The sequence below is a fragment of the Clupea harengus genome, chromosome 14 (assembly GCF_900700415.2).
Source record: "Clupea harengus chromosome 14, Ch_v2.0.2, whole genome shotgun sequence".
In the NCBI taxonomy this organism is placed as follows: domain Eukaryota; kingdom Metazoa; phylum Chordata; class Actinopteri; order Clupeiformes; family Clupeidae; genus Clupea; species Clupea harengus.
In genome coordinates, this window is record NC_045165.1 from 11,135,243 (window position 1) to 11,150,290 (window position 15,048).

The window sequence follows — 15,048 nt, forward strand, 5'->3', positions numbered from 1 at the left end:
CCAGCTGCGGGTCGCCCGCGAGTGCCCTCAAAGCGCCAAGCCCCCGAGCGGCTCCCGCTCCGGGGTACGCAACGCCCCCTCCGTGGTGTGTCCGCACAGAAAGGAGAACCAGCTGGGGCCGGGCGGTGCCAGCGGGACTGCCGGCAAGCAGCAGAAGATCACGCGTCGCCGGGCAACCAACGGATGGCTTCCTGTCGGCGTGCCGACTGAAAAGGAGGTGTTTGTAGTGGTACGTTGAGCTCCATTGATGGCAGACTTGGGGACGTTCCCAGAAGCTGAGGCTTTTAACGAGGAGGGTCTCTGTGTGTTCAAATGGAACTCTGTGGAGTGTTTTAGCCATTGTGCTGTGCTTGACATTTAATTTGTCAGGTCAGGGGGTTCAAATGTTGAGATTTGTATATGCCGTATGTGAGAAACGATTTCCATCCTCCTGGTAAGCAGTTGTTGCCACAAACAAAACAAACAAACGCTGAGTATGTTTTTCTTTTTTTGTGGCCTCAGTCACAGATAATTAAAAAATCACTCCACTCCACCAGTGCATTAGGTTAATGTAGTGATCATTTGTGTGTGCTTGTGCACCCAAGCATGAGTGCTTTTATATATGCCTCATTACTAATGTGTTTGTGTGTGTTTGTGATTGTGTATGTGTTTTGTCTGTGTGAATATGTTTGTGTGTGTGTGTGTGTGTGTCTGTATGTGTACGTGCATAATTGTGTGTGTATGCGTGTATATCTATGTGTATGTCTATGTCTATGTCTATGTGGATGTATGTAATTGTGTGTGTGTGTGTGTGTGTGTGTGTGTGTGTTTATGTGTGTGTGTTTATGTGTGTATGTGTATGTGTATGTCTATGTGGATGTATGTAATTGTGTGTGTGTGTTTATGTGTGTATATGTGTGTGTTTATGTGTGTATGTGTGTAATCATGTGTGCATTTGTGTGTGTCTCAGGGGGAGGAGACCGCAGTGCTGCGCAGGTGTTATGAGGGCGTGCAGAGGGCGGGCGAGGTCATCCATGTCAGGGACACCGTGATGCTGCGCTCCGGCCCCAGGAAGAAGTCCCTGCCCTTTGTGGCCAAAGTTTCCGCCTTCTGGGAGGACCCTGAAACTGGTCAGCACTAACAGTGATTGATTATAATAATTGACAGTTAGTACTTGACTACTGTATATCATTATCACAGTCTATAGTCCCCCATTGTAAGACTTAAAGCATCTCTCATCTCTCTTTCTGTCTTTCTCTGTCTTCTGGTCTATAGTTAGTAATGTTTTTATGATGTTTTTCTTGTTTTGGGAAAGGGGCCTCTATGTGGGTCCTTTATTTGTTCAGTGGTAGCACAAGTGTATGCAGCATGCTGGCTATGTCAATTGTATTAATACTTGAAATAGTATAAGCGTGTGGTTATTAACTAGTTTTATTTGTTCCTGAAATGGTACTCGTTGAAGTGGAAGCTATAACTGCTGGTGTGTGTGTTGTTGGTCTCCGCCCACAGGAGAGATGATGATGAGCCTGTTTTGGTACTACCGCCCAGAGCACACTCAGGGGGGCCGCAATCCCAGCATGCACTGTGAGGTGAGTGCTGGAAGCATCCGCGCCACGCACCACACAGCGGGGCTGGTTGGGTATCCATGGGAACGCAGTGTAAACAACCGTCTTCCCTCCAATTCTGAGGCGCAGGAAGAAATAGCGCAGCGCAGGCTCCCGTAAGGTCAATAAACCCACAGGAACAAATGCACTATTCAGAGACATGGTGGAGGAAAATAAAGCCGCAACACAATTGGCTCAGCCTGTGCCTGAGCCTTGTGTTTTTCCACTGAAAGCTATTAAGGGCTAAGGGACCTCCTTTAGACCTGGCAGCTGCACAAGGGGTTATGCGCTGGTGGCATTTTATCTCTGATTGACCAGAGCTGTTCCTCCAACGCTTCTTCAGGGACGTGTCTGTAGCGCTGTAGATAATGTCCTTAAAGCATCTCAGCCAGCATAATGACACTGGAGATGTCAGCGCAGGTTCACATGCGCTATAAAATTCCCAGTTGCAAATGACATGGCCAACAAATGAACTCTGGAATTACGCATCTGCTAAGCATGAGAAGGCCATAGCACAATGTAATGGCAGGCCGCACCCGCTGTCAATGGATGTAATGCTTTCTGTGTATAAATGTGCTATTAATATCAGTCATCTCTGTGCAAATATATGTGATCCATATGGATCCTATGTTCTTTAACTGTAGGTGTAAAAGAATGTAGGGGTTTTAAATGGCCTCCTTCCCTCTTACTCACAGATGTTAATAATATGTGCTTAGGGGTACTACTTACCCTTATGGATTATAAAAGCTTTCTAGCTGGAATTAATGAAGTCATGTTAAGTCATTACTGGGGGAAAGTGATTAATCTATTTTTTTTTTAATGATTAACCTGCTCGAATATTTTCTTGTTCTTCCGTTCTTTCTTTCCTATTTTTCTCTCTCATTCCATCTCTGCTCCTCCTTTGACTCTCTACCTCTCTCACTCTCGCTCTCTTTCCCTTTCCCTCTGTCCCTTTCTCTCTCTCTCACTCTCGCTCTCTTTCCCTTTCCCTCTGTCCCTTTCTCTCTCTCTCTTTCTCTCTCTCTCACTCTCGCTCTCTTTCCCTTTCCCTCTGTCCCTTTCTCTCTCTCTCTCGCTCTCTTTCCCTTTCCCTCTGTCCCTTTCTCTCTCTCTCTCTCTCTCTCTCACTCTCGCTCTCTTTCCCTTTCCCTTTGTCCCTTTCTCTCTCTCACTCTCTTTCCCTTTCCCTCTGTCCCTTTCTCTCTCTCTCTCTCTCACTCTCGCTCTCTTTCCCTTTCCCTCTGTCCCTCTCTCTCTCTCTCTCTCTCTCTCTCTCTCTCTCTTTCAACAGAATGAGATTTTTGCGTCTCGCCATCAGGATGAAAACAGTGTGGCCTGCATTGAAGACAAGTGCTACGTGTTGACTTTAGCTCAGTACTGTAGGTAAGCAGCTCCTCTCCCCACTCGCTCCGCGTAGATCAGCATCAAAACCCTGGGATAAAAGCACTCTTCAAGTCAGTTATGATCTCTGCGTGTGTATGTGGGGAAGGGGGGGGGGGGGGGGGGTTCTAGCATGTGACATTTAAAAACTCAATTTGCATAGCTTCACAATATCATTTTCATTGTTCCCCCATCGCCATGCCATTTCCAAGACTCTTCTTAGACAGATTGCAGACTGATATCGCTCTGCCTCTATGTCTTTTCTTAAGGTCTCGCCTGACAACCCTCTGTGGTAGTTATTGTCTGATTGTTTGTTTGGCATTTTCTTTCAGATATTGTGCCTTGGCGAAGCGACACGCCGACGGTCTCCCCAAAAGTTCCCCCGTGGTGCCGCCTTCCCTGGGGTACGCCGTGCCCTCGCACCGCCGCGTGCCCGCCAACGTGGACCCGGAGCTGGTCTTCGTCTGCCGACACGTATACGACTTCCGCTATGGACGGCTCCTGAAGAACCTGCAGTAGCGTTGGAGAGGGGGGGGGGGGGGGCGGGGGGGGGAGAGCTGATAAAGTGAGAGCTTGAGAAAGAGAGTGCTAGATAGAGAGAGAGACAGAGAGAAAGAGAGATAGACAGAGAGAGAGAGAGAGAAACAGAAAGAGAGAGAGAGAGAGAGAGAGAGAGTACAAGAAAGAAAGTAATGAAGATGGGGAAGAGGGTCTCTCAAGCGAGAGGGTCCTGTGCTTGAGACAGGGAGCTAAATTGTTGAGGGATTTGTTCAGTAATCAACAATGAATACTTGTTGTCTTCTCACGAGTGAGAGAGTGAGTGAGGGAAAGAGTGAGTGATTGAAGTGGAAGCCATGGAATTATGTCCCAGGGAACAGAGTTTTGGTCTAACGGCTCATTCTCTTAGCTGGGCACAGATGTACCCCATTGTTGGACTTCTGAACATTTTTGTAACCGGAAGTTCACACATTTAGACTAAATATGGTGGCACAAACACTTTTACATACGAAATGCCATAATATTACAATAGTTGGAGAGTCAACCTATAACTTGTGGATATATTTATTTGGTTTGTGGATAGTAATTATTTTTAAGCCAGCCAGAGCACTTGTTATTGAGTCAGAATTGAAGGTACAATTATAATTGACTACAGGTCTTGACATTCTTTCTCCTTGTGTAAATTCACCCACATTGGATCTAGTGCATTGAGATCTATTTATTTATGAGAGGTTAGATAATGTATTTATTTTTTGAAATGTAATTTAAGATTATGAAGATTGGTTTCTTGTATTTTGGAAAAGGAAAAAAAAAACAGTAGATCTTGATTTCTTAATTGCTCATGACCGAGAACGAAGCCCAACATCTTATCCCCTCACATTACATGGGAGAAATGGTGACCAGAGACTCTTAAACTGGAGGACCAAATATCCCAGGGTTCAGTGGGCTGACACTGCAGGAAGCGGTCCGTATAGCCCCCCCCCCACCACCTCCCTCCCAGACCCTACCTACCATGTCTGATCGACCAATGAAATGAAGGTGTTGTCTCTTAAGCCTCTTATCCTCCATGGCCCTGTGATTTGCCTTATGACCCCATAGGTGAAGCTTTAGGAAGTGTCACACTCAAGCACCCACACACACTCACACACCCCGCCCCCAAGTCCTGCCTTCTGAATCAAGCCAAAGGTAATCAGCAAAACAGTGCTACCCCCCCAACAGCCACCCCTCAGTCCTCCCCCCAACCCAGTCCTAGCCGCCCCCACACCATTAGTTTGCACTAATAGATTAAACTGAGGTGTCCATAGAGAACTTTGACTCTGTCCAAGGCTTCACCTGCTACTGATGATTTTTTTATATGAATATTATATATATATATATAAAATAATGATTGAAATACTGTGTATTTATGTATGTGAACACGTAGAGCTGAAGGAATCAGTGTCTCGTTTATAACTGTAAGCTGCCTGGGGGGTACGGAGTGTATGAGACCGTCTCGGAGATGCACACTCGTGCAGCGTTTATGTGTGTGTTCATGTGTGTGTGTGTGTGTGTGTGTGTGTGTGTGTGTGTGTGTGTGTGTGTGCGTGTGTTTTCACATGCACTCATGCATGACACGCCATAGGCCTCCATCCCATCATAAATCTCCACCCTCCCCCTCCCCACCATACACACGTTCACACACACACACACACACACACACACACGAACACACACGAACACACACACTGAGCAACCTTAACCACTGGTGTTGTCATAAGTGGTGATAATCATGTTTTAATGCTCAAGATGTGAAATATCTGTCTTACATGGTCTGCTGTGCCTTTTTTTAAATCATTGTTAGTTTGAGACTGAGAGAACCTGACAGTCCAGAGTTCCTGACGTTTCCTCTCTCTTCCTTACGTATCCGACAAAAATTCCAGCTGTCTTTCCTTTGACTCAGCCTGTCTTCACACACAAAAAAAAGAGACATTCCTTAAAGTCTGATTCTCTTTGGTTCTACTGAAGTTCCCTATTGATTGATGTCACATTCCAGGTGACAAAGGTTTAAAAAGGTGGAAGAAAAAGAAAGAAAAAAAAAGATCAGAAGTTGCCTTTGTGGAAAGGAAAGAAAATGCTCACATCAATGCAATCCCATAGAATCACAGGGTGTCCTCTGGTTCCAATGACGTGTGACAAATATGACCCATTTAGTGTGTGAGAGTTTCAGACTAACTTAGCATTTACAGACGATTCTGTCATAATTATATTGGTGTTAACTCTATAGCTAATGTGTTTTGATTCTTTGCATTAAACATGTTTTAATTGGCGGCACCCATGTATACTACAAATATGTTGTGCAGTTTATTTAGCCATTGAGTATAGAGAGATTTAATTGCATAAATGATGGAACTTTTGAATTATATGTCCTAGCAATGGTCACTATGAAGGTATGTTTTGAGTACGATTTGGAAAGTCCCTGCCCATGGTATCATAATCATGCTGAACTGTTGTTGACCAAAAATGTGCTGCATCTGTAGAACTGTTTTTGTCTTCACAAACGAAACAAAAACGCTTTCCTTGTACTTCTAGTATCTCACTTTTTTCTTTCAAAGAAAAATGGTTGCTGTTTTAACATCATACTTTACCCTTGCGTTACTCAAAAAATGTCAACAAACGGAGCCTGTGTCACATATCAAGAGTTAAGACAACATGCCAGGTGTTGTAAGTGCTTCTCTGAAAGACTGACGGAAAGTTACTGTGTCTTTGTGGGGAGTCAGTCAAACATCAGTATTGAGAGGATTAGTTTTGTTTAAAAAATGTTTTGGATGTTTTTTTTTTTCTAAATGCCTTTGACATTGTCAGTCATCATTACTTGGAAATGGAATTACCAGACAAGAAATACATACCAAAAAAGAAGGGTCAGAAAAAACAAAATGGATTTTAAGTCACTCCTGGGTATACTAAAGCCTCCTTTGAATTCCAGCATCTTTGCTCCTCTGACAATGATGATGATGATGATGATGATGATGATGATGATGTGTATACATATATATTTCAACTCTAAGCATGGACGCCCGGGCATTCTTGGACTAGATCTAGCACAGTGCATTTGTATTATTTAAGATAGATCTGTATATTATCAGAGACAAATATTTAAATGGAATAAATAATATATGAGTTTGACATCAGCAAGTGTCTGTGTTATTCCTTATGTGATGAAAAGAAGATACTTGGTTTTCTCTTGCTGTCTGTGCATTCAGTTTTGTGTTTCATGTTCACCTTCCCTGCCTGAAACTCATCTGAAAACAACAGTAATTTTAGAAGGCAAGGTGTAATCCAGGAGAGGGGAATTCAGATGACATGTTTGTTTCAAACAAAACCCTCAGCATTTATTTAAATGACATCTCTCCTTAACTACACTGACATGGCATGTGCCACAGCTGTGAAAGCATAAATATTTTTTCCCCCGTATTTCCTCATAAATTATCATAACCAACTATGTCCACTGGTAAGTGGACAGTGCTTCCTGACTGCTGAATCTTCTCCAGGATAAACACTTTAATGTCTAGTTCAAACATTTGGACGTGTGTGTAAACAGCGTAACCGCTCTGGCAATATGCGTGTCTGCCTCGCTGTCATTGAGATAAACAGCCGCTGTAAAAAAAAAACGTATTTGCCTTCTGAGAGCTGCACTGTGGCCTACTAACCACATGGTGTCATGGTGAATCTGCTACTGAGAAGCAAGCAGTAGAAAGCAGTTCAGGATTGCAATGAGTTCTGGAAGCCTTTTCAAGCTTTTAACTGGTGTTTATGCAGGGCTGCAATCTAGCATTGCAGGCACGTTAATTGAAGTGGAGGTTCTGAATGGGTTTTCTATGTTAGACCACACAAACTGGTACTATTTTGTTGCTGTTTAGTTGTGGAAGCACAACAACATGGCATTTCTTCATCATGCCTTTGCTAATTTATTCAGTTGTTGGTTTGAAAATACATCCTTAGAGTGCTGGAATTAATCTGATATCATTTACCAATGAACAGAATGCCGTGTAAGAAGTACAAATGCAAAAACACACTGCTAAGTGCACCTTGAGGGGAAAGTCATGAATCAAATTTATTTAATTTGTCATGTTTTGAGTGGATTAAAGAGTGGGATTTATGTCTTGTAAGACAGGTCAGCTTTTAAGATGTTCAATGGATAGTTCAGCCAAAATTATATTAAAACTGATTTCCTTTTTTCTCTCCATGCAGTCAGTAATCCAATCAATGTGTTGTGTACTGAAGTGTGGCTTCTTTCTATATTTCTTCTAAAAGCATAATGCCCAGTCCATGACCAGAAACAAACAATCTGTTCTTTGTTCTATTATCTTGCCCTACTGTTTCATGTTCAACACTGAATAGGCAAAGAACAGGCTTTTTTGCTTTCTGTTCAATAGAGTGCCTGATTCCTCCAGGGGCATCCAGTCTGAGTTTAACTACTAAGACCATATAGTGTTCTATTCATTCTGTTAAAATATTATTTCTTTATGCTATACATTTCACTCTGAGATTGAGATGTCAATGTGTACTGTCAACAGTCAAAACATGGCTCTATCTCCCAATCTCTGTTCCCTTAACACTCTCTATTCACATTCTGCTTCATACAAAGTTCAGGTGCTCTTGCTATTTGGTAGTGCATTCAAGGCAATTCTAGTTGTGTCTTTTGTTACTGCAAATACTGCTGTTAACAGCACCACATCTTATTTTCATGCAATATACTCCAACCTTAAGATGTAATGGTTAAGCCATATGTCATGTCTGTGGAGACACAGTGAATAGTAGCTTTAAAGTAATGTGCAGTTACTTACCATTCCCACATTTTCACTCCTATTCTATCACTCACTTTATCATAATTAAAAAAATAGCTTTAAGCAGCAATCATTGGCTCAAAGCACAATGTGTACCCTGCCCCACGTAGGGAAAGACTGAGTGATTGTGTAAATGGTCCGTAAGGAATTTAAGTCAAAATGAATTTCGAAGATTTTGAAAACCAAATTATGAGAATAGAAGAAAACGGGGTGTAACTTGTTGCCCTCTATGAACAAAATGTAACAAAATATGGCGTGTATCCAAACTATGAAGTCTAAGCATACCAAATTTTCGAACTTTCTGTAGCTTTAGCTGTTTTTTAAGATGTTGAAGAGATGTGGTAGCGAAGCAGCATGCGAATATTTGTGAACTTTTAACCACAAGATATTGAATAGTGAAGCAGATTATAATTTGCTTCATTCACTAAGTCGCACAAATGAGTCTTGATGAGCTAGGTTCATGAGCCTCCTAGACACCAACTTGCCATAAAAAGTGCGTAATTTTTGACGAAACGGTTGTCAAGCTTTTGCCCAAAAAGTGCTTTAAGCCTACCCCACTTCAGGGGGCGCTAGCATGAAGGGACACGCCCACCTAAGGACACAAACCTTGTGTTCCGTATCAGCCACATGGGGCTACGATAATGCCAAGTTTCATCTGGAGTCTAAAGGGCGAATTATACTTCTGCGTCGTTCTCCGTCCTCGTTACGGATGGGCGGGCGGACGGATTCGGACGTACTCTTTTTGATTTATACTTCTGCGTCGGCTGTGGGTGCTGAAAACAATTCACCGCCAGAACAGTAGGTGGAGCAACGTTTTTTTGTCAAAGACGAGCTACTCCATGACGTCTTTGGGCCGAAACACACCAAACGCGTTTTAAAAAAAGGGGAGGCTAGCAAATGCATTGGTTCCTATGGTACGGCGCGCCTTGCGTGTGCGCCTTTTCTCCGCCACGCGTTGCGTCTTTCTAGCATTTTTTAGATGCGCTTAAAAGTTGAACTAATCTCAACTTTCCAGCACAAGGCGCGGAGGCGCACTGCTCATCAATGTCACACTCGGCCCAGGCAGGTTGCGCACGCAGCTCCGCTTCATAGGCGCCGGGCAAAACAGCCTGGTGATCCTGCGAATGTTTTGCCCGCCACACTTTGCCAAGGCGTTTTTGAAACGTCTGCCGTTTTAAAAACGCGTTTGGTGTGTTTCAGCCCTTTGTGTGTTAGAAGTCATTGATTGTTTATCTCCCTCCTCCCAGCTGTCACTAGCCAGACACGCAACTTTGGGCAAGTGCAACAGGTGTAGTCACATGGGTCTTGGAGACACACAGCATTACAATGGAGAGAGTGTCTAATGCTATATATTCACTTGGAAAGGCAAACTTATCTCCATCATGGTAGGTATTATTTGTGGGAAAAATAGTAGCAATCTATAACAAAATGATATGCTTATCTTACATACACTACAGAAACTATTAAAAAACGATTCAATGAAATGAATACGTTCTTATTTTCTTTGGTATTTTTTACATATTCAGATTTGCAATGATGATTGCTGGGTAATATCTATGTTGTTGTCCAATGTCAAGTCTTTATTTGATCATGTGACGAGAAGATACGATGTAGCTAGTTTAGGCACAACATCTGAACGTCAAGACCGACAAGCTGACTGAGCACAGCCAAAGCACAGTTAAAGTTGTATAAGTATTGATTGATTCACATCGATCTGAATGGATGACATGACTAACAAGTGGTGGAAAATGAATATGAAAGTATTTGTTCGGTGAATTTGCATGTTCTCTCCAAAACAGTCGCAGTCAACGTTTTTTTCATGTCACAGTAGCATACCACATAACTGTCGTCGGACTTTAACCTCTGAGAATGTAGTATGATGCAATTTATGTGGATTTCTTTGCAGATATATAAGTTACACCCTTCACGTCTCATTTTTAATCCTCCGATTCATAAAGTAGGCCACTTTTATCGTTAGGTCGAATTTACAACAGGACTTCAGGCTAAACCAGTCGTAAATACATTGATTTTAATTTGTTTTGTGGTATGAAGGGATTCTGCATTCATTTCAACTGTTCTATCATCTGAAATATCACGGTATGTCGAAAAACAAACCTTTGATCTAAACAGAACATTCAGTATGGAATGGGAATATATCAGAGCAGTATCTTTTATCGCGTTTGACAAATATGCTCCGATTGCTGTGATGTCTCCTGTGAGAATGGGATAGTATACTCTCCTGTGAATTCGCGGTCATTTGAGCGTCCTTAAAAGTGTTTAAGGAGGGGTTGTAAAGGTGCTCATATCTTCGGACCTCTTCTGCTATGTTTGTTCATAATCAACAAGAAGAAGCTTGTGAGACGGTCTACAGGCTATTCATAAAAAACTTACGTAAATGTGTCATTAGTATGAACAGTTGAGACATTGACTATGTCGGGTAGGGTTCCGACAATATATTTGAATGGCTGTCGGGCTCGGGCACTACTCTGTCGGACGCAGGCCGGGCTCGGACAGAAATATTCGGCTGATCCACACTCTATAACAGAATAGGAACAGATAGGGAATCGAACAGGAAATGTGAGATTACGGAAATTATGTCATTTGGAAATTATGTCGTTAGCGGACCAATCACAGCCAAGGGGGTATACGTAGCTATCCGAAAAGTTAGAAAATTCAGGAGGTGCATGTCGGTGTCTCGAGGGGCCTCGGAGAAGGTGTTGCCAAGGGTCGGCCATGTGTCCGTCTCCGTGAAAACGGAGAACTATAAATAACGCATAAGTATATGATATTGTCGACCAAAAAAAAAAACGAAAGAAAAAAACAATATATGACTACCACTATATGGCGCCGGTCAAATGTACAAAGAGTGCTCTTATCAGATAGACTTGTCCGATATTTATTAACCCTTATAAATTTATTTTTCAAAAGGGATACTGTGAAAAGGTGAAGTCCCTCCCCCTTCTCACTGTGGTCCAGGAGGGAAGAAGGACTGGACTCCCCTACCTAGAGTCCGTCTGCATGGGGCCTAAATGGATGGGTCCGGATTCCCCCACCCCTGTGGAGGGGTCCAATTACCTTTTAATTGGACCAAGGTGGCCTTACTTAAGGTGCACCTCATTGTTTCATGAGAGGGAAGGACAGACTGAACATGCTGGATGGAGCTTGGACAAGGTACTAGACAAAACCTGAATGCTCAGAGGTGTACCTTGTCTAGTATAGGCTTTAGTGTGTTCAGTTTGTGTTTGTATGTTTTTTTTTTTTTTAAACCCCGTTGTAAATAAATCTAGCTATTTTTATGGAAGCCACTGTCTCCTGCGTCGTGTGTTCGTGCCTGCAACCCCATTCTACCAGGCTACATCCCACATGGTGAGATGGCCGGCTGGAGCGGTTTTTCACAGATACAAACATCTTCAAGTAGTATTATCAGGCCTCATCACGGCCCTTGTACCTTCCACAATCACGGCAGTAAAAGCTTTTCCATTTATTTCACTGACATCAACAACACCGTTGGCCAAAATATGCAATTATTTCTGGGAACAAGTCATGAAGTCTGCTCTATAACTGGCTCAGTGAATATTAGTAAACAGTAAAGGACACAACGTACGTGAGTCTTCCCGTAAACGTCTAATGTCTTCCATCCCAGTCAGGCTCCTCCTCCAGTCTAAAACAGATCAATGTTGTTTTTTCCCCATTAGTATTACTACCCTTAACTGAAGATGCTGAGTGAAGCCCTCTTACAGGTAAAGAGAAGGAGAGGGGGAGATAAAGGGGAATAAGAGAAAGAAAGAGAAGAGAGTTCGATGAGAGCAGCCCATGTAAAGGTAATCAGGGCTGCCATGAATATGTATGCCATTCACTCATAACAGCTCAATCAGCAGGCTTTAAATGTCACGGCAACAGTTGCGTGCCTTACTGCGTGAATACGTACGATAAGGGATTACCAGTTTAAGTGCAAATTGTTTTTCTGTGACAATGTAAAGCTTGGAAACCAGGAAAGCATACATACACTGTTCTGCTCTGTATCGCAGAATATGAATAGCAGCCAGTCATCTAGTACCAAGTGTTGGGCCATCATGAATGTCACATCACAAATGAAATTATTGGCACATTTGTGTATTATTATTTTTGGTGTGAAATGGTCTCTGTAGTTCACAGTGCTAGGCATAGTATGTTGTATGGGACATACCCGGAAGAAAATGCTCCTAACTTATTTAGACTTTGTACATATTTTGGGACAATTTTTTTTACAAGGGACAAAACCGATCGAAATTGGTTCAGTATTAAGTTAGAACGCTATAACCAGCAACCGCAAAATGGCTATACAATGTAATCCTATGGGGCAAGTATCCGTGTCAAAGTAAACTGCTTGTTTTGCCCACTGATTAGGACCCAAAAATATGGGAAAATAGGGCACAGGATACAAACACCGGCGTTCCCCTTCAACAAATGAGTGCATTTTTAAGCACATTATCACACCTGAAATTACAAACTCCAATCAGACAAGTCTGCTAGAGATATTAGCCGAAGCATTTGTTGAATGTTAATTCATTTCATCAGCGACTTTTAGAAGCACTTTAGCAATGAGAGACATTTTCATATACACACAGCACCTGGATTTAGCTCTTTTTTTCTCTCCGTGAACGTCTTCATTTCTCAGAATTACTTTCTGTGAAGCTGTAATGAGATGCAGTAGACTCATAATTCTCAGTATCGCTGCTCTCCTTATTTCAAAGCGGCATTGCACCTGTAGGCAATTTCCTGTTGAGGGTCCGACCTGATCTGGAATCGGCTCCTACCTGGGTTTTTACGTGAATTTATACTCTCTCTGTCTCTCTCGATCCCTCTCAACAACTTCAGGTTTTGAACCCACAGCTGTTCAGAACTCCTCTCATGATAAGGAGAGTGTCCATTTTTTATTCACACACAGCGGGTGTAAACATGCACAGACTTGCATTTATTTTAGGCAAATTTTCAAGCATCCACTATTTACTCCAGGCTCAAAGTTTAATTCCAGCAGAAAGTTGTCTCCGAATCTGAGTTCCTGACATACAAAGCACAGGAGATTCCTGGAAGACTCTTATGGCTATATTCACTGCATCTATTTCATTTGGCTCTCAGAAGCTTGTGACCACATTGCTTGATCTCTCTCTCTCATTCTCTCTCTCTCTGTGTGTGTGTGTGTTTCTGTTCATTTCTGATGATGGCTCTTTATGACAGTATGGTTTTTCCAAAAGCAAATATCTATTAATCATTTGACTTGATTCACTCTAATTAACCCCATTAACGAAGAGCACAGCCCTAGAGTGTCAGCTGAATGGGACGTTGATTAATCCACCGACCACGCCAGAAAACGGCGGTGTTTCCTCTGGATATTTTTCTTTCCTTAATGACATCTCAGATAGATTTAGTCATGCTCACCGTTCCTGCGATCCATCACTCTGCCTCTGTAATTCCCACTCTGGTTCCTTTGGAGAGGTTTTTGTGCTGGAGTAATCCTCAAAAGGAGGTTGAGTGCTTGAAAGGCCTGTTCCTGTCTGACATGAAATCCTCAAAATCCTGGCTCTTGGTCTTATAACTTCCTGCTTGAATGTCCAGGGTCAAGTCATGCATTCCAATCAAACCTGGACTATGAGCAATGCCAGGATATTGATGAAACAGGTCCTATTTGATTACTAGTTATGTTCAATTTTCATTAGGTACAGTACTCACAATCAAACAAATTTTTCTGTTGGCATGGATTGTTTTTTTGTCATTTTTATAACTTGTTGAACATTAAAAATGTGTTCCTCAGAATGCTCTACTACTGTAAGATGGGGAAAAGCAGAGCAGACAAGAGGATGAATTCTGAGACTAATATTCTCAGTATCATATTTGGAAAAATACACATTTTTATATTGTCATTAGAATGAGATTTAGCTTGAAGCCAAGTCAAGGAGGCTGGCTCCTGCAAATTGAATCCTCTACACTCCGACCTCCTCAAAAAGAGATGCAGAAAATGAGGTCTGTGTGTGCGAGTGTGGTGGCTGGGAGAAGGGGGGGGGGGCACATTTAACAGATTTGACCACTCTTGACACCTGTGACCAATTCAAATGAACATGGATTAGTGTCAGATCTCTCTCCAGAGCCCTTCAGCACTTGAATCAATGTACCCCTCTCCTCTGTCCCCACCACTACCATGCTTGCCCACGCCTCCTAACCCGATTCCCTCTACACAGAAGGAGTCTCAGGTGTCAGGCCGTGGCACTCGATGCCCTCCCGCCACTGGGCCGCTATTTGATGTGATTATTGAGTCCTGCAGCCCCGGCAGCTCTGGCCCAATTGGCACGCAGCAGAGCCGCACTGGCCAGGGCCTCGGGGAGTCTGGCGAGCCAGGAGAGACGAGACAGGTTTACAAATACGCTGTGACGTCGCTAACGAGGACGACCTCTCACTGGGGGCTTTTGAGGAGACGATCGTATCGATCAGGCCCAATTGCAATGTGGGGAAATGAGCAAAGGCACAAGCCTTATCACAGGGAGCAGACTGGTCCTTAATTGGGGATGGGGGAAATTATTAAAATGAAGACTCACAATACTGTGTGAGGAAATTGGGTTAATGGAACTGGCCCTAATGGAGGCAATTTTCAAACAGAAAAGAGAGAAAAGAGGGAGTGTGCTTTGAGTCATCATTCATATGTGTGCAAGTGTCTCCACTAGAGCCGTAGTTGAGGAAGTCAGTGATTAACGTTATCTATGTATTGTTGCTGGTCAAAATATCAGTCAATA

The 15,048-nt window shown here is 42.8% G+C and overlaps 1 protein-coding gene across 11 annotated transcripts in view; it reads left to right on the plus strand.

Annotated features, from left to right (window-relative positions):
• bahd1 (bromo adjacent homology domain containing 1) overlaps window positions 1–3,509 on the plus strand; it is a 26,409-nt gene extending 22,900 nt beyond the window's left edge. For all 11 annotated transcript variants that reach the window (XM_031580104.1, XM_012826777.2, XM_031580106.1 and 8 more), the window contains 5 exons: window positions 1–229; window positions 950–1,109; window positions 1,489–1,568; window positions 2,875–2,966; window positions 3,296–3,509. The exon at window positions 1–229 is cut by the window's left edge and continues 154 nt beyond it. In XM_031580104.1, coding sequence (XP_031435964.1) covers window positions 1–229; window positions 950–1,109; window positions 1,489–1,568; window positions 2,875–2,966; window positions 3,296–3,482 — 748 coding nt within the window. In that variant the 3' untranslated portion in view covers window positions 3,483–3,509. The remainder of the gene's footprint in view (window positions 230–949; window positions 1,110–1,488; window positions 1,569–2,874; window positions 2,967–3,295) is intronic.
• The last annotated feature ends 11,539 nt before the right edge of the window (window positions 3,510–15,048 follow it).